This window comes from Micropterus salmoides, unplaced genomic scaffold (genome assembly GCF_014851395.1).
Source record: "Micropterus salmoides isolate LMB-PRFRI ecotype aquatic unplaced genomic scaffold, ASM1485139v1 Ms_hic_scaffold_12, whole genome shotgun sequence".
In the NCBI taxonomy this organism is placed as follows: Eukaryota; Metazoa; Chordata; class Actinopteri; order Centrarchiformes; family Centrarchidae; genus Micropterus; species Micropterus salmoides.
The window spans coordinates 7,484,579-7,504,037 of NW_024040263.1; the positions used below are offsets into that span (position 1 = coordinate 7,484,579).

A 19,459-nucleotide genomic window follows, 5' to 3' on the forward strand; every position below is an offset into this window, starting at 1 on the left:
CAACACTTAGGCACACAATTTTGATGTAAAATATTAGGTCAGGAAATTATCCTGTGAAGCTTCAACAAGATTAGGAAGGGAATCCTATTTTACCATTAAATAGAATCAAGATTAAGATTTTCAAACAGAACTCATTTACATCGTTGTTGTCAGACGTTATGTTGAACAGAAGATCTAATGTCTATCTCATTGATGTTTTCCTATAAACCACAGCACAGGAAGAACAATTTTTTTTGAAAAGGAATAAACAAGTTTCCCTAAAATGCCAGTCAGTGGGAGACATATTAAAAGATGCCTCACAGGTAGCTCTTTGAGGCTGTTTAATTTGCTGTATTGCAAATATTTGATACCTCCACGGTGTCTGCTTGCCATATCCGGACGTATAAATAGAAGGGGAGCCAGACAGAAGGGTCAAAACGAGTACCTTCGACTTTCAGATATGCCGCCGCCTGCATTCAGCTTACATTTGGATGTGGCAGGACTAACACACAGGGCAACATGGAACAGTATTGTCAGTACCAACAATATGTACGCAGGAAAGTCAGACGTGTTTGTCAATGGGAGCTACATTATTAGCAAATACTTTTCTGATGTCTAGTTGCCTTTAAAGTTACCTTAAGAAATTACAGACATCAAACTCGACTAAGAATTTTAAATATCAGCCAGCCGTGTGCTCTTTATTTTAGTAACTGAATACACAGTGTAATGCCAGGCATTTGACACACCTACAAAAAAATATATTATTGTATTTTCCAATTTGACATGCATATTGACTAAAATAGTCCACAAGTCTTGATAAGTCACTTGTGTGTCCTCAGTTGGCATATGTTTTGCATGAGGAGTGTCTTGCCAGAGTTTGATTGAGAGTTTGGCAAGTGTCCTATTCGACTCTATTTTTGGAGCTCCACAGACAACATGCCAATAACTGGAGGCCTTGTGGGATTTGTATAAAACAAGAATGGGTGAATACTTAGTGGTTATCGTGTCTAAACAAATATTGGCACAAAAAAGCACACTGGAGCGAAGATACACAGTACGTAATGCACATGACCAAACACACAGGCACACATGTGAGTACTCGGCTAAATAACTGCCTTTTAAGTTTGGTAAGTCCAAATGCATTATACCCATGCCTGAATATTGACAGCTACATTCAAACATAGTGCTTTCTTCTCATTAGCTTCGTCTTTTTCTGCAATGTGTGTGTTTTTGTGTGTGTTAGGTTTTCGGGGCCTGCCCATTGAGGACCAAATCACCCTGATCCAGTACTCATGGATGTGTCTGTCCTCGTTTTGCCTCAGCTGGCGCTCCTACAAACACACCAATGGACAGATGCTCTACTTTGCCCCTGACCTCATCTTTAACGAGTAGGTCCACACTTCCATATCTGCAGTACACTGCACACATTGCGCTGATGTCATTAAAGTATACTGGTCATAAGGTCATAATGCTGCACCTGATTTCTGGCACTTCACAAGGAAGCACTTCTGTACTTTTTGATGGTTCCTTAATTGCGTCAGGCGCAGATGATCAAAGCCTAGCAAGGGCAGTCAGTGGCCCACTTGATGTGTGTTAATATGTTTGAACAGGAGAGCAAGTAGAAGGGAAGTGTATGTGGGCCTTTTCACATTGAAGCTTTGGTACGTGGCTGATGATGAATTAACCAAAAATGAGAATAGCAACCTCTGTAGGCAGCCTGCTGTAGAGGAGCAGGTTCAATCAAGGGCAGGTTTAAAAGCTCCAACTAATAGCTTGTGTAAGTCAATGTCAGTGGGTCAGTTTGTCCTAAATAAATAAATAAATAAATAAACAGCAGCGCAAATGCCATTGTGCAACACAGCCTCAGACTCTGTGAGCCTGTATTGTATCACTGTGAGCTTAGTACAGTTGGTAAAGCATTAGTTTGCCACATCAGAGATCCTCTGATCCTCTAATCAATTTAGTGCCAAGTGGATCACAGTTTATTAAGAATTATGTGTTTCCTTCTGTGAGATGACAACAGCTTTTGGAGAAGATCTAATTTTGTGATAGAGACTTAATGGTTTGTGTCTTTTGGCGAGTTCAGTTCGGAATAAGTTCTAACAGAGAAAAATATTGGAATTGCACATGCTTATATGTAATAAATGAATTATTTACTGTACAGTATGCCGCTGCATGTGATGAATTTACAGCGGGCCTGTCCGATTGACAGATGGGCCTGGTACTCAGCTTGACAGAGAAGATGAGATGTAGACCGTCTGGAGATGGCGGTGGCCTGGATTTGGGTCACATGCTTGTTGTCAGGGCAGCCTTGATGACACTCCCATCCCCACTGTGTCTTTTCGGGCCTGTTATCAGGTCAAGGTGTGTTGCTTGCTTGTTGTTGTTAACGTACTGTAGTCTGTCTGTTTAGTTCATTGATAATTTCGTCAAAAATGAGGACACAGTTGTTCCATAACTTTGAGTCCACTCTGTCTTTAGGGGGTTGGACATTGCACACTTGTTTCCATAGCTACTTAGTGCTTATTGACCCAGGGCATTAAGGCATTTATTGAATAGACTGTCCGCTCACTCAGCTATTAGAGTGGAATCTGTCACTGAGAGTAAATGCTGCAAATGTTCATTTTACATCGAAGACAAAGTTACCCTGCATAGTCTATGTAATTTAGTGTTTGATGTGTGGTAAATGCCTTAAAACAGATAAACAAAACTATTTCCCTACAAGTTGTGGGCACTAACTCATGATTCAATTAATGTATGTATCTACTATGTATAAAGAAATGAAACACAACAATTACTCCAACAATGCTCCTAAAACAATGACAGTATGTACAAGTAGGTATAAAATCATATTTGTTGGTTTCAAGAGAGCAAACCCCTGCCTGTGTCTATATCAGTGAGAATACTGTTTTAGAGTATGTAGTATAGTATGAAACTGCTCTATCATTGGCTGTTAGAGACACAGACAGCAACCACCAGTGAAAAGTGCACTTCTAATGTCAGTTTGCAGGTTATAAAGCCAATTAGCTATCTAGCTGTAGCATGTTGAGGATCTTACTGTAAGTTTTACCTGCAAATGTCAGTTCAGGTTCTATGTGGTGTGGTCTTTATTCGTCACTACTACTGTTTTTTGTTGTTTGTTTTGTTTTTTTGTTTTGTTTTTTTACAAAACACTGACTTTGGCTTGTAAACTGCAGTCTCCGGTGTAGGATGGTTTACATTGGGTCACTGTTCCCTGCCACTTCAGTGGTCAATCAAAAAAACACACTGGCCCACCCACACAGAGGCTTAAAGGCTAAAGGGGCATTTCTGATGTACTGTATCTTCAAAGCCCCTTTTCACTGTTAAAACACGTAGCAATACATTTAGGAATTATTTTGACACCATACATGACTATAAAAGGGAATGACTAATTGTGACTTCAGTTGAACTTCAGGGGATTTGCTTGGACATACTTTTCTGAACAAACTAAAATTTGTTGGCTTCCTCCAGCTAACCAAAGGTGAACCTGAAGTTTCCTTTCTCCTCAGTTCTGTGCTCCTTCCTGAATCTTTTACCATAGAAACAGAGAAAAGAGAGTGAGTTCAAGACTGAGAGGGAAAGACAGAAAAAGAAACCAAGTGAGAGCAAGACCGAGATGAGAAAGAAAGAGGGATGGAGAGACATTGCTGCCAGTATTTTTGTTTCCTCCCCAAAACCAGCAGCTCATTTTGGGCAGTGATTCAGCAAAATTGATTTCAGTAAGAGAGAAGGAGAGAGAAGGAGAGAGAGAGAGAGAGAGAGAGAGAGAGAGAGAGAGAGAGAGAGAGAGAGAGAGACGTGTGGAGACTTTACAAACTCCAGCCCAAAGTTGTATCAAATGATGTTATGCTGCACTTTGCGAAACTGCTCACATACACAGTGCTGCTCAGCAGGGAAACAGGTCTGCTCCTCACCCAGATATTGTCACAGTTTATCAGTTATTTAGTCGGGCCAACAGACACAGCTGTACCGTTAATACTGTAATATAATATGCTGTTTTATGCTTTAATAGCAACATTATGCACTCGTTTCCAATCGGGCTGCTTCTGGCCCCTTTTACAAAATGTTTACTCTAGTTGTTATCAGAGTGAAGACTCCACCCACTCTGCCTGTGCTTATGATGTGGTTTCACTGTATTGTGGGTAAAACTCTGACCTCTTTCAAGTCAAGCCACACCACTTGCATTTAATTACTGTGTTCTCGATATGATGGTGATTTATAGCAAAGAAAAGTGGCATCTAAAGCTAGAGATTCCCCTGAATCTGTGGCATCTGCAGAGCACATTTCTGATTGGCTCATGCTTTATCCCTTCTAATGTTTCTTTCCTGTTTTTGTGAACTCTGTGACGTAACCAAGATCATTTTGCTGATAAATAGTGTGTGAAAGAGAAGGGGAGTGAGAAAGTGTCACGCACAGAAAACGAGCACAACTGGCGTGTACACTTGATATATTTTCAGCACGTTGATAAACTAGTTTAGTGAACATGACCATATCTGTGTAGTTCACATATGTTCATGTGCATATCATTTCTGAAATTAGACATCCTTCCTAAGAATGTTTGTATGGATATTGGGGTTAGATATGGGGTCTTTCGTAGGATGCCACAGCCTTAGGAAAGTGGTGCATCTGTGCTGTGATACTGTATGCAGCGCTCTGCAATCTGGGGGGGATTTGGTATTCTGCTCTTAGCCCAGACTAGCAGGATCCTCCTCTGCACTGTGTGGAAATATTGTTTCACTGGCCTGAACTAGTGTGGTAGGAATGGAGTTAAGATGTGAATGAGTGAGTCAGTTGTGATATAAAATCAGAATGAGTGGGTACACAAATAAAAAGATGAGAATATGGATAAGTGAGTACTGAGGATGGATTGCAACTAATACAATACAGGAGTTCTGAAAGAAGTACTACTTTTTGTCAAGCTTAAACTGTTTTTGTTGTCATGTTCCCCTCCTTCGTTCCTCTCTTTTCTTTCTTAAGGGACCGCATGCAGCAGTCAGCCATGTACGACCTGTGTATGGGCATGAGGCAGGTGAGCCAGGAGTTTGTACGACTGCAGCTAACCTATGACGAGTTCCTCTCCATGAAGGTCCTTCTGCTTCTCAGCACGGGTAAGCAGTGAGCTGCTGTAAAGGCCTGCAAGAGCACTTGTTTATTCATTACACACCCACCTGCTCACACAGTTTGTCTTTTCTGTAGCACTATATTGTCCCAAACCTCCCGGCAAGCACAATTTAATAATTTGATTTGAAAAGAATTTATTTAAATAAAAATTAAAAAACATTGTTAGTCAACATTAATTCCAAGCAAGAATTAATTGAAATTTCAGGCTATCCATAACTCAAAATGACTAAATCACAAACAGTAAAATTAAAGGTGGAGTAAGCAATTCTGGAGAAATCCAACAACATGACAAAATGACCTTAATATAGAGCAAACAACGACACATTAAGTAATGTTGGCTAAGTTGTAGGTTAGCAAACTCACTACAGTTGCTGCTGCGAAGCTGCAGAGCGGACAAGATGGTCCTAGAGCCAGCACAGCAGCTCCAAAGAGCACTCTCCTGCTACTATAGCTTACATCACAACAGCAGCATGTCTTGGAAAACTTGAAAGTAAGCTGAATGTCTGTTGGCAACTCATTTAACATTACCTGACACACAAATCATGGCTGGAACGGCTGGAATAGTGTTGTGGGTTGGGGTGCAGGCCACTTTGTTTCACATTAACAGAGCCAGGGCTGTGTACAAACACCAGATTTATTTTTTCAGCGCAAACACAGAACGGATGGCTAGCGGACCCTGAGGAGATATTCGGTGAATTTGACAAAAAGAAGTGAATTGGATTAGAATAGCTTCCTCCACCTTTGATGCTGTAAATGTCTAAAACTTGAATTTATCACAATAGAGTTCGCTTTTCAGTACCACTTTAGACCATCTTTGTGCCTGATGGCAGCTGCCACATTTCATGGCAATGACTGAACTGTAGTGTCCCAGTTAAAGCTGACCATGCAACATCACTGAGAGGTGGATGCACCTTTCTTCAGATGCTGCATTCAAAGTCATCCCAAAGGTGTTCAGTTGGGATGATAACACATTGCCCATGAATGGTGAGTCTGATGTGATGCATTCATCGACCCAGTTTTTTTACCATTTTAATGGGACTCAAACCTGTGCATAAATCACAAGAAGTGTTGTTTATGCTGCACCTTGACTCAACCATTATGTCGGTGCATTTGGAAGCAGGATTCATCAGAATCAACTGCGCTGTTTTTAGTCCACTGATAATCTGTGGTTGAACAGGAGAGGTGTCTGTTCTTACATCACATGCAGGCAAAGGTGCCATGCTTTGTGTGTTCCCAAATTAGCACTTGTTCCTCACAACTGTATTGTGTTATCTGCCATACAGTGGAGTGTTATGGCCTGAGCCATCCAACGTCTCCCACATTCCTCAACCAAAAGACTATCTCTCACATAGGAAACATATTGATAAGGTGCCTTGTGTTCTGTTCCATCCACCACACACCTTTGAGCCTGTACCTGGCACCCATGATCATGCCTCAAAGTCTGTTATCATTATCATTTTTGGTAATCCCTTAGCATGCATAACAAGTGTGGAAATAGACTTGAGGTTGCATGCACCTGTCTGTGTAGCAACATACAGTATATGCAAATGGGAAGGGGAGCAGTCTCTTCCATTTTCAATTCTGAGTGAAGGCTACTCTGTTTTATATATATATATAATTATTTTTTTTAAGTGCCCATGGATAAAAAGAATAAGTCACTCACTAAAGAAGGTCTCACCGAGTTGCTGCTCTGCCAAACTGCGCCCAAAGGCACTGCAGCTGAACAGAGAGGATGTGTTGGACCAAGTTACTCAGTTGGAAACTGAAAGCAGTTTTTCAGTTCAATAGTAACAGTTAAAAACTTCCGTGATGGCAGATGTGTCATAATCGTCCACACCCACTCACAGTGGAACACGGGACCGGCTGTATACCTGCTGACCTCTTGTATTTATGCATGCGTCTACGTGGGGCCTCATCTGTGTGTTTTTTTTGTGTGTGTCGATAGATGTTCGATAGCTAGAGAGAGAGGGAGGGGGAGAGAGAGCGAGGTAACGATAAGGGAGGTGAGAGAGAGTTGTGCCGAGCTATTTGAAGAGTGTGCATGCTGGCCAGACTTCAAACTCTTTGAACTTCAGCACCAGCGCCAATCAGTGGAAATATTCATTGGCAGAGTATTTAGTTTTCAGTTTCTGAGGCCTCTGAAAGTGGTGTGTGAATGCTGGACTAAGATGGGCAAAGCACAACCTTGATATATTTCACTTCATCCGAGCATCAACTTCTTCCATTTAAGATTTACATTTTGGCCTGTTGACTGACACCATTATCCAATGGAGTCATAATGACTGTGCAACTGTAGAAGGTTATAATTCTGTATCATTAATATAACAAGCAATTGAAAGGTCAAACTGCTCAGACAATGTAGCAGATATTTCAGTGACTTCACTGGCTAATTATGTATGATTGAAACATTTTTTTGGCAGAAAAAAATAATTTGATACCCAACATAGTTCCTGTTTAATTGTTATCAACAAATGATGTTTAGTATGAATGTTAAAGCCCTATACGGTCTTGTAGAAATTTATACCTGGCCTGCTAGCTTAGCCCTAATTCTAATCCATTTTTGCAATACAGTTAAAAAAAATAGATCAGACTTCGAATACATTTCTTTTTCAAAGTATGGAAACTGCAGTCCAACTGTGCTGGAATTTAGTTTTGCAGTTTCCAAACCATAAAAATAAATAATTTTTTTGATGATTGGAAAGTTGTGATCATTAAAAAACAGAAAATTCAAAACAGTTTGCTTTTTGTGCAGTACTTGTAGAGAAAAGTAAAAACCCTTTGTCAGGCCATTAGTATAAGGTTGGTTTGGCTTCATAGTACATTGACATATGGAAGAGGAAACGCAGCTCCCTGATATAAACTCAGTGTTGTTGAGTCATCTGGAAGCAGGGGAGCTCCGGCTGGACTTCAGCTATTGGATGTTGGGTGAAACGAGGAAGAGAGAGAATACAGAGAGGATGAGAAACCAAGAGGGATAAGGGAGATTTAAAGAGTGAAATCAGACAAATGTTGACAGTGAGAACTTGTGTTTGTGAGAAAGAGACAGGTGCATAGCTATAGGGAGAAAGAAAGAGAAGGGGTGGAGGGGGGTTGGCAGAGCTGGTCCTTCTGTTGCTGTGGCCTCCCTCTCTTCTCCTTGCTGGTCCTCTGGAGGTTTTCCAGAGAGCCCTGCTGTACTTAATAAAGGCCAGTCAAGCACCAGGCAATGCTCCAAGACCTGCTATTTTTCCTCACTTCCTTCAAACGCGGGCTGGAATTTCGAAGGAGAGACTGCAGATAAAAGTAGCCAGGATACAGGATTGAAACAGGGAATTGAAGGTGCTTCAATCTGCTCTGGTTGTAGGATTTAGTCAAAATATAGCGGTAAACTATGAGGATAGGGGATGAAAATAATCATCCAGTGCTTTGTTACTGCTGTGCAGCAGCAAAATTCCTGTACCTGTTTCAGCAAAAGCACTTGTGAATAAATTTTAAAAAAATCTCTGGATTTTCAGAGGTAAATACTCGGGTGTTGTGGACGGAGTAGCAGCAGAGATGTTTACAGAGGAGTTGTCAGAACTTGTCAGTTGAACAAGTACTACGGACTCACTGAGCGTGTGTGTGCGCCTTTGGGCTGGTTTGAAAAATTGTGTGTGTTACATAGAGAGAGGGTGAACGAGTGATAGAGAAAGAGGAAAGAAGGGAAAAGAGAGAAAGGCTGTTATTACTCTCTGACCTTGGCTAAGGTTTCATTGAGCCTGCGGTGTCTCATGACCCTGTTTGAATTTGGTACAGGACCAGTGGCCTGCTCAAACCAGTTACACTCCTCACCTCTGCACAGACGTAGATTTTATCGCTAGATTATCTCATTTATTTGTTCTCTTACCAAACTGTCTTCTTACTTTTCCCCATATAGGTTTTTCAGCCTCATTCCAGATTGGTCAAGTGTACAGTACGTTTACTGTGGTGATGGGTGCGTTTCGTGTGACACATTTTACAGTTAATTATGCAAAAGACTGATAATTGCTTAGCATTACTTAACAATAAATGCTGTGATCATTTTCATTCGAACCAGTCAGTGTTTTTGGGTCATGTTTAAAATAAAATGTCCTGTTTGACAACACCCTCAAGCTCTATTAAGTTGTTACTGTAGTTATGCTCGGGGCTAGTTGTGGAACTCCCCAATGAAGTGTATCAAATATAGTATTAAATCTAAACTTAGTTAGGTGTGTACCAGTAACCCAGAGCAGGAAGCCGCATGTCATTGAACAACACACAGGCTAATGGCATCTTCTAGCTGCATGAGTTATGTTTGCCTCTTTATGTTATGTACATTAGAAAAAGAGCTTTCCCAGGTTTGTGGTACACATAATAATGCAGCTGCACTCCCAATAAGAAATATGGCCTAGTTGAAAACGATCTATACCTGCAGTGAAAATCTATTTGACACCAATTACGGTGGTATAAATGCCCTATTTTTGGGGCCGGTCATGGTAATGCCCCTAAATGCCAGGTCAGTTTCTAATCAGGTCGTATGTGGGTCAGTGGGAGAAAAACACAAGATCCAAATGCAGCCCTGGGTTTTAGCACATTCTCATCATGTCAAGCCAAGAAATAAAGCACTGAAATCACAGCCTCTGCACCAGAGTCCAATTTGTTCTCCTATCTGCTCTGCTCACCCTCATGGACAGTATGTCATGCTTGAAGGTGATTGTGCATCAAAGTAGGATGAAGAGAATTACATAGAAAGAGACAAGAGAAAGAGAGGACGAGGGGAAGGCAGACAAACACACACATTCTTAGTTATTGACCTACAAGTTATCTGTAATCCTGAATGACAAGAAGTAGGCATTTTGCTTGCGGCTATTCATTCTGCAGAACTCAAACAGGTCCTGTCAGTTTCTGGTTTTTGCTAGTGTTGCTACAAGTGGTTTAGGCGCATGAGGCATTCTAGCTACTCAAAAGTACGTAAGACAGTACATGATTTAGTTTGTAAAGGGATGTCATTTAATCATTAAATGAAAGATATTTTTGTACGTACGTTTTCAAAAACACAAAAAAATCTATAAGACATTCATTCATCACCATCCTCTCTTCTCGACATGTTTTGCCATGCTAGGAACGCAGAGGAGTCTGTGCCTTTGGTGATGGCCATTAGTTTTCCATAGCTGTTACATATGATTAGGAGATTCTTCTTCTTCACTGATGAAACATGAATGACTTTTCAGAGGTGAACCATACTGCTGAATGAGATATCACATTCTCTCAGTGTTGTTCAAATTAGAGATGCAGCGATCGGTAACTTAGCGACTGGACACAAAATGAATGCCAACTATTTAGATAATCATTTAATAGTTGAAATAATTTTTTAAGGCAAAAAATGCTATCACAGTAACACCTTGGTCCACCTTCTCAAATGTGAGCCTTTTGCAATTTCTTTATTTTATGTGATTACAAACCATTTGCAGCTGGCCTGGGGCCCCCTCTTACACTGACTCTCATGTCCCCCTCCTCCTTCCTTTTACAGTATACTGTAAATGTTTGCACATGTAAAGAACTACCATATTGCACACAATCTCTACAATTATTTTATAACTTGTATAATTTGTTTATTTCATATATTTTATATATGAAAGTTTATGTCTATTGCTACGCACCTAGTCACTAAAGCAAATTCCTTGTATGTGTAAAAACTACTTGTTATAGCTGTCTCTGATTCTGATGTGATTAATAGAGAAAATAAAGAACAGAAAACATAATGATTCTGATAATAATCATAAATTGCAGCCCTGTTCCACATAAAAATACTAATTACTTTTAGTAATTATAGAATCTATATCTATTTTATACCTGGATAATTATTAACACTGGAGTAGGAGAGAGGGATATGGATAACATCTTCATGTTATATGTAATGTTATATTGTGATACAGCAACATTTCTAGAAAAACTAAGAAAGTGTTTATGGGTAAATAGCCAGAAATGAATGTCTACTGGCTAATCCAGCTAATCAAATACCTGACAAAGCAATGCTGTACTTTAAATTGATGCAAAAATCCTACTGCCATAAAGCAGTGCTACTCATTGATTTGCAGCATTACCTAAAATGGCATGGCTACCTTGGTATGAAGGGTATGGCAAAAATCTCCAACAAACTCACATTAGGCCATATATATCGTCATATCTTAGTCTTGGCTGAAGGGCAACTGAAGAGTTCCCTCAGACTGATTTGAGGTGCGCTCTTTGAGAGGTGAGGTGTTTCTTAATCTGGTAGCCAGCAGCTGAATGTCATTTAAAAACTTTGGCAGACTTCCATATCTGTGACTTTGTTTTCCTGCACAGGGAGGGAGAAAGAGTGAGAGAAAAAGATATTGTAGACATTTTGATGCATCCTCATGGTGCAGTTACTGTATCTCATTCCTCCTCCATCTCCCATTACGCTTCCTTTTATTTTAAGTGCATTTATGCCACCATTATAATGTGAATGAAGATTGCAGTCATTTAACAGCTCTGGTCATTGAACAAACTGCTTGATGAATGAGGTTTGGTTGACAAAATGATTAAGCTCTTGGATTCACATAAGCACTGTTGTTCCCTTTTTTGTTGTCACCGTTGCTAACTTTTAATCAATGCCTTCCAGTATATCAGTCGTCTTTCATGAATCAGTGGCTACGCATGAACACTAATTACCTCTTGAAATGGTGAAAGTGGTTGTAATGAGTTGCTAAATAGGCTCAGGTCGTCAACACAGGAAAAATGTCCAAAAAAAGGCTTCTGTGTGGGAGTCGGAGGGTAATTCACTGATCACCTCTAATTACCCTTTACACAATTACACATTTCTACATTAAAGGAACATACCGGGTTGTTGTGCATGGCTTAGACCATTAACTGCGAACAGTGTTTAATGTGCATCTGCCAAACATTTTCTAAAGTGGACCATTAATTTTGGGTCCAGGTAGCTATTTTCACTCATCATTCAATATGGTAGGAAAATCAACTCAAAGAGCCATAAACTTGCTTGAGATAGATAAACCATCAGAATTGTCTGAGACCCAAGACCAAAAATAATAATAATGCCATTTTTAGTACATCTACAGCATGTTTGCTTATTATTTGTCCTCCAGGTTTGATATCCTGACAACATCGCTAATAAATGAAATGCTTTTGGATCCAAAGAGTTTTATTGAATTCACCATCAAGTCAGAGATGTCAAAATAGTCAACAGACCCCGCTTTTAACTGCATTAACACACATCAATATTCATACTTAATCTAAACACAACAGCCAACTAGGAGTGGGCAGTATAGATCCTTTATCACAGTATAGTAAATTTTTAATTGTGATATTGATTTATGTTAGGATATTAAACCAAAATCAATTAAAGAACTGTTGATGGATGCTGTAACCAGATGTGAATGTCTTTTTTGGCTAATACAGTGAATTACATACCTGACAAATCAAACTACTTCATCACGTTGACACAAATTAATATAAAAATCCAATATTGCCGAGAATAGTCAAGCTCATTAATTTACAACATTTCCCACAAAGGCCTAGTACAATCAGAAATATTAAAGTGATAACCATCTTGTTATAAATGGCATGGCAAAATATCTGATGGTTGATAAATGTATTTCATCTCACAGTATAAATGGTCCTACCGCCAAACCCTACAGTCAACTAAATGTTCATTGTAATGGATTTCAGGCTTCCAGTCTATAAAGATTGATCAGTCAATCCAAAAGGTTTTGAAAATGTTCAGCAGTAACATGAAGTATGCAAAACATGCAAAAAATGCTGTTATCTTTTATAATATAATATCTATAAATCTCATATCAGTTGAAATCCATGTTTTGGGTCAACAACATTAAACCTGTATTGTTGACCAATTATTAAATCCATTTGATGACGGAAGGATTTGTCTGTTTCCCAGTTCCCAAAGAGGGTCTGAAGAACCAGGCGGCATTCGAGGAGATGAGGGTTAATTATATTAAGGAGCTCCGGCGTTCAGTGGGAAAAGCAACCAACAACTCCGGCCAAACCTGGCAGCGCTTCTTCCAGCTCACCAAGCTACTGGACGCCATGCATGATGTAAGTACCCCCGCCCTTTTTGCCTGCCATGCCAATTGCCTACAGTACAGCACAGGCTTCCCTTGGCAGCCTCTTGGTATGCCATGCCTTCACACACGGCACGAGGGGGCCAGTGGCACTTTGGATCTCTAATATCACTGAAGCATGTTCTGAGTAAAATGGCAGCATAGTGGATTTGGATAATGCATTTACTTATCTGTTAAACGGTGTTGTGACTTGGAATAAGGATTATTGCATCCCAAGGGGGAGGTTATTTTGGAAGAAGCGGTGACCAGCCTGTATTGGTGAATGGAACAGAAGGGGATCAATGCCAGATCACAGTTTGCTGGATCAGAGTACACAGTGGTCACTGTAGCAAATGTGCTAAATCACCGCTCTCTTTTAAAATGCATGGGTCAACCAGCATGTGGCATAATGACAGTGTAGGCAAAGCCCCAAGAAGTGAAAGTCAACAAGCGAGAGGTCACAGAAATAAATGTCCACTATTCAATGACCCCAATGAGTGAATGGGGTCATTGACCCTTTAAAGGAGGGCTGTCCAGAAAAAAAACTCAGCGGTGCCCCCAAGTGGTGAGCCAAAAAGATCTGATAAGGGGTCAGTGCCCCAACAGAATGTACACTCACTCTCATGACTATAAAGTAGTGTACTTAAATTCTCACATTAAAAAAAAAGTTTACATATAAATAATATTATCCTATTAAAACAAGAAAAATCCTTATCGTCAACCATGAAAAGAGCAATATCATTTATGTTTCTCATTAAATTCTGTGTCTTTGTTGTCCAGCTGGTGGGGAACCTGTTGGACTTCTGTTTTTACACCTTCCGTGAGTCCCAGGCCCTGAAGGTAGAATTCCCCGAAATGTTGGTGGAGATCATCAGTGACCAGATACCAAAGGTGGAGTCAGGCCTCACTCACACAATCTACTTCCACAAGAAGTGACTCACTCAACAGCTGAGATAGAAGCAGCATTAAGAACTGGAAGAGAAGAAGAACACGTGCGAGGAAGGCCTGATCAGTTGGCCTGCACCCTGTCGCCCAGTATGCCAGCGTCCTCGTCTTGGATGGGAAAGTTAGGTGACGTGGTGACAGAAGTAAAAAGGGGAGAATGATTTGACCCTGCAGTCACCACGAGCAGGTCAGAGCTGTGAATAGTACGCTGAGCCGAGCGTGACACGCCGAGAAGGACTTGAGACAAATGTGACAAAGTATCCTGATGTACCCCCAACCCCACCCTGCCCCAAAGACAATAACAGTGTTTTCTATGGAGATAAAGCCATACATTTCTTAGGATGCGCTAGATACATTCATTGTGCGCACACACACCCACACAAACACACGTAGAGGGAAATTTACACACATGCTGTTCACATGCCTTCACACAAACGCACAGATGCACTCCACATGCAGTAAAATTAGATTCCCTTACAAATCTAGAGAAAATGTTTTAGCAAATATTAACTGTGGCTTATGCAGTCTTTCAAAATAATAGCACTATGAAAAAAAATGCCAATACTAGATTTTGCTTTGCAGTGTAGCAACATATACTGCAAGACTACAGGGCAAAGGATATTATGAGGAGGCACAGAAATTCTAGACTGTAAGGCGAAATGTCTATTTGAATATATTCCAAGGGCTATACAAGCGTCATCATAAGCTGAATAATTACATTAAATCTAACAAGTCCAAGTTTGAATCTCAATCGGTGTCATAACAGCCATCATTAACATTCACATACTGAGTTTTTTAATTAAGATATGTAATAAAACAATCAAAACTAATATGCAAAAGTCCAAAGCTAAAGCTGTTTTGAAATAAAAATGTCTCTCTTGTGTAAAGAAAGCTTGCACGTGAAGCTACCATGTCATAAAGTCACTGTTTCAGGCATTGTGGTGTAGAATTAAGACAATATTGATGAGCGATTTTACCTTTGTGCAGAAATGGTCAGGAGTGCTGCAGGATGGAAAACATCATGCATTTACGGAAATAATTTCAGTGGAGTCCGCAAGTAATGGATTTGACTGAGGTGCATCCATAGTAATTGTGTTTTGTGTTATCTCCAGAGCAGCTGTCCAAATGTCTGTTTTTACTCACAATGAAGCAAAACCAGCCCTTTGTGAACCAACACTTATCTACTCTTCCCAGAAATAATAAAAAGCATTTTATAAAAGTGTGTTGCAAAGGTTTAGTTTTTGACAAGCCAGTCATTTTACATTAAGGTGCTTCATTTCTACAAAGCCAGGCAAAACATAACGTGTACAGTAACTCGTAGACAGTCCATACAATACACTATATGGACGCACAGTTTAAACACACATACTCTGTAAAGTTGATATAATCCAAAATGGAGCATTACTATACATTGCTTACAGCAAATGGCTAATGTATCAAAACCAGGCAAATGTGTACAGGTATTAACAACTTCTTAAACACATTCTATTCAGCTGTTGTACAGATGATGTTTTGAGGTACGTGTTGATGAATGCTTGATAAAGAACTGTTGGTATGATCACTTTTCCCAATTAGTTTATTTCCTCTCTCTTATCTTTGGGCCAAGTACTACTATTTTAGGTATGGCAGGCCCAGTCATCTGGACCATTAACTTGTCTCACACCCCACTGGTTTCTGGGTGGTTATAGAACACTACTATGATGCTACTGAAAAGCGATAGAACCGCTGTGGAAGAAAACAGTGGGGGCGTGTAATTATTATTTTTAAATTTTTTTGTGCCCTGTGAGTGTGTATTTACATGTGTGAATGAAGCGAGTATGGCTTAAGTTTGTGTGTGTGTTTTTTCTTTCCTGGCAAGCATGTGCATAGTTGATCTGCTCTTTCAGCGTGGGTATTATGCATTTATGTTATAGGATTAGCCGTATCCTATTTCCACATTTAGATTTGCACAGAAGAGATACAATGTGAAATGAGGCATTAGTGCAGCTAGCAGGAATTTGTCTGTTTTGATCAGCAACTGTGATGATGCAGGAAACTACTTTCTGCATGGTCACCTGGCCTAAAGTTAGAAAACATGACATCACTGGCACAGCAGGGTGGTGGTAAACTATATTTGTGGCCTCTGCTATGATAATGATGGTGCTGTGCTGCACCATGAGGTCTCTTCTGTGGTGGTAATTGTGTCAAGATTTGTGTACAAAGAGACGGAGGTGGCAAGATTACAAGGGTCATTAGGGACTGTATGAAAATTATCCGGGGCGGGGGGGAGCTTATGTATTTTTAATTTTTGCTCAAGGGAGGGTAGTCTATATTTGTTGGGAGACCAGGGAAGAGTGTTTCAACTTCTTCCCAGCCCAGAATTATAGCTTTCTCTGTCAGCATTAACACACACGGCGCATGGTCCTGATCCTGTCTTTCAGTGGCTATTAAAGACCTAAGACTTTAGGAGCTATTTTCTTCAAAAATCAACACTGGCTGTATGGTCACTATTTTGTTGTTTGCCATAAATATATGATTTTGAGTTATTGGGGAGAGGGCCCAAAGAAAATAATAATATTGATGTGTAGGGTCCTTCTTATTTATGAAAGAAAATATAAGATTCAGTCCCTCGCCCCTGCCCACTAATTTTCGTACAGTCCCTTGTCAGAAAGGCCTCATTTTACAATCCGTCTTTGTTGTGTATTATTGTGTTGAAGTTGTGAAGGACCCTTAAGCTAATCTCTCACTGTTTCTTTATTTTGCCCCTTTTTACGGAATAAAAAACTGTCTAAAGGTTCACAGGATGAATGGGAAAGTATTTTTGAGAGAATTATATTTTGCTGGAAAACAATATTTAAGTACTTTGTCTAAAAATGATATCCTTTTTGTAAAATGAAATGTTAATGCATGCTTTTTGATGAGATGTTTACATTGTATTTAAAAAAGGGAAACTTGTGCCTTTTTATCTCACCTGATTTACAATTTTACAGTATATATTGTAAATAATACAGCAAGTCCTTATGTTGAGTATAGTATAAAACATTTCTACTTTAACCATCTTGTTGGAATATTGGAAAAATGTGTGTTTCCCACTCGCCATGTTCTGTGTGTTGGATCACAGAGAAGAATTTACAGCGCCAGAAAGGGCCAAATAGAGAAATGAATGTATCATACATTGTGAGAGACTTATGGAACTTACTACCTGAATGTTAGAGAGAGGAGAGTACATTTATTATCTTCATATTAAGTAAAGTTATTTGATTTTGCATCTTTTTTTTTTTTTTTTTACTTTTTGCATCATTGTTCAAGTGGCTCAAACAAAAAATTATAATTATCAAAAAGTATTTCTTATTTTGTAACAAGATGTATCAAGTGATGGATCCTTGAGTTGTTTCTGTTGAAATAATTTCCTAGCCCATGGCGGTATTGTTGATGAGCACCACAATAAAATCAAAAAAATCATAAACTATTGAAAAATGGGATACATGAAAAACAGTTCTTGACTTTTCAGTTTTAAAATAGAAACTGTAGAAGAGAATGTAGACCTGAAGTTTAGCCAATTCAAATTTGACCGTTTTGACCAGTTATTTACTGGACATATAGCACTGCCAAATTTCAATCTTAAAAGAAACAAATTCGGCCAAAGAATGGCAATGTAAAAAATTAAAAAAGATCTACAGAGAAAAAGGTCTCTATACACAGTAGATCCCTGATAATGACAACACTTACCAATGATGTGATCAAGCCCCTTAAAGGTACTATGTGAAGCAACTAACATGTATTAATCACTTTGTGTTGCCAATGTGTGAACAGATTGTAACGTAACTTAAAAACCTTCCCTGACTTTCTTGGCTGAGTATGGACTGATTTCTATGTAAAGGACTCGGGACAGTTTTGCCCGGAAAATCCAGAGGATGTGATGTTCATGCGTGCTCCCGAGTGCCTTGCCTCTCTTGACCTCCCCATCAGCAGCAACAGTGTGCAACACTAATTAACATTAGCTTAGAAGTGGAGTCCGCTAACATCAACAAACTGACTGACACCCACCCATGATAGCTACAGTAGCTTGAAAATAGCAATATGGGGCACTGAATTAGATTAATATAGGCCTACTGCTTATCAGATCCACAAGTAAGACAAGAATTAGTTTAGAAAAATGAGATGCGAGCAACAGAATGCTGACTGCAGGCCACCGGTGTCATAAATAAAAAGGAGTTTTTGAAAATTCCACATAGTACCTTTAAAGACCCTTTTGCCCTCCAGAAATGTAGGCTTTGACTGTTGGCAATTTCATTTTTTTCAAGGAATAGTTAGGGAAATACCCTTATTCCTTTTCTTGCCAAGAGTTAGATGACAAGTTTGATACCACTCTCATGTCTGTATGGTAAATAGGAAGCTACAGCCAGGAGACTCTTAGCTTAGCTTAGCATAAAGACTGGAAAAAGGGGGAATCAGCTAGGCTGGCTCTGTCCGAACGTCAGAAGGTTTAATCCACATATCATCACCTCTGAAGCTCAATACAGAACATGTACTGTAACTTGTTGGTTTAATTTATAGGAAAACCTATAAAGACTTGTTAATTAAGTAATGATATATACAGGTGTGGGTAAGCAGATTTTTTTTTTTTTACCTTTGGACAGATCGAAGCTAGCGGTTTCCCTCTGTTTCCAGTCTTTATGCTAAGTTAAGCTAACCTTCACTTGGCTGTAGCTTCATATTTCCCTTACAGACAAGAGTGGTATCAATCTTCTAATCTAACCCTCAATAAGAAAGCATATAAATGTCAAACTATTCCTTTAAAGAAACAAAATTTATGAAGTGTCTGTTTATTGGCCATCAATCACCCCCTACTGCAAACAAAACACACACAAAAAAAACCTTTCCCCTAGTGGAGGAGAAACGTTATCTTAAAAGCTGTCTCCATCTAAATGAACTCCTTTTAGGCATGAATGACTCAGAATGTGTTCAACTGCTGTTCCACAGTACACTATCGCGTCACTGTATGTGGAGTCACGTCATTGGCATTTTCTGTTCACGGCGATGAATCGGGTGTAGAGAGACTAAGCCATATCTCCACAGCCATGGCAGTGCATTTCTTATTAATATATAAATATATACAAATGCTTTTTTTTCCAATTCCAAAAATGACTTTCTACTCAGATGCTTTGTACAATATTTCTCAGCAACTATCCAGCAAACATACAGTAGACATCCTTCAACATAAACCAATAAAATCTTTGAAACCAGTTACTACTGTATATCTTGATGCAGATATTGCCATATTTGTGTTTGCAAAACTATTGCAAGATTCTAATAAAACTGTTAAACTGATAAGTTGA

General features: G+C 39.4%; 1 protein-coding gene across 1 annotated transcript in view; it reads left to right on the top strand.

Moving 5' to 3' along the window:
* Positions 1-19,459, top strand: part of nr3c2 (nuclear receptor subfamily 3, group C, member 2) — a 73,408-nt gene extending 53,949 nt beyond the window's left edge. The window contains exons 6-9 of the mRNA XM_038713124.1: positions 1,223-1,367; positions 4,978-5,108; positions 13,034-13,191; positions 13,977-19,459. Coding sequence (XP_038569052.1) covers positions 1,223-1,367; positions 4,978-5,108; positions 13,034-13,191; positions 13,977-14,132 — 590 coding nt within the window. The 3' untranslated portion in view covers positions 14,133-19,459. The remainder of the gene's footprint in view (positions 1-1,222; positions 1,368-4,977; positions 5,109-13,033; positions 13,192-13,976) is intronic.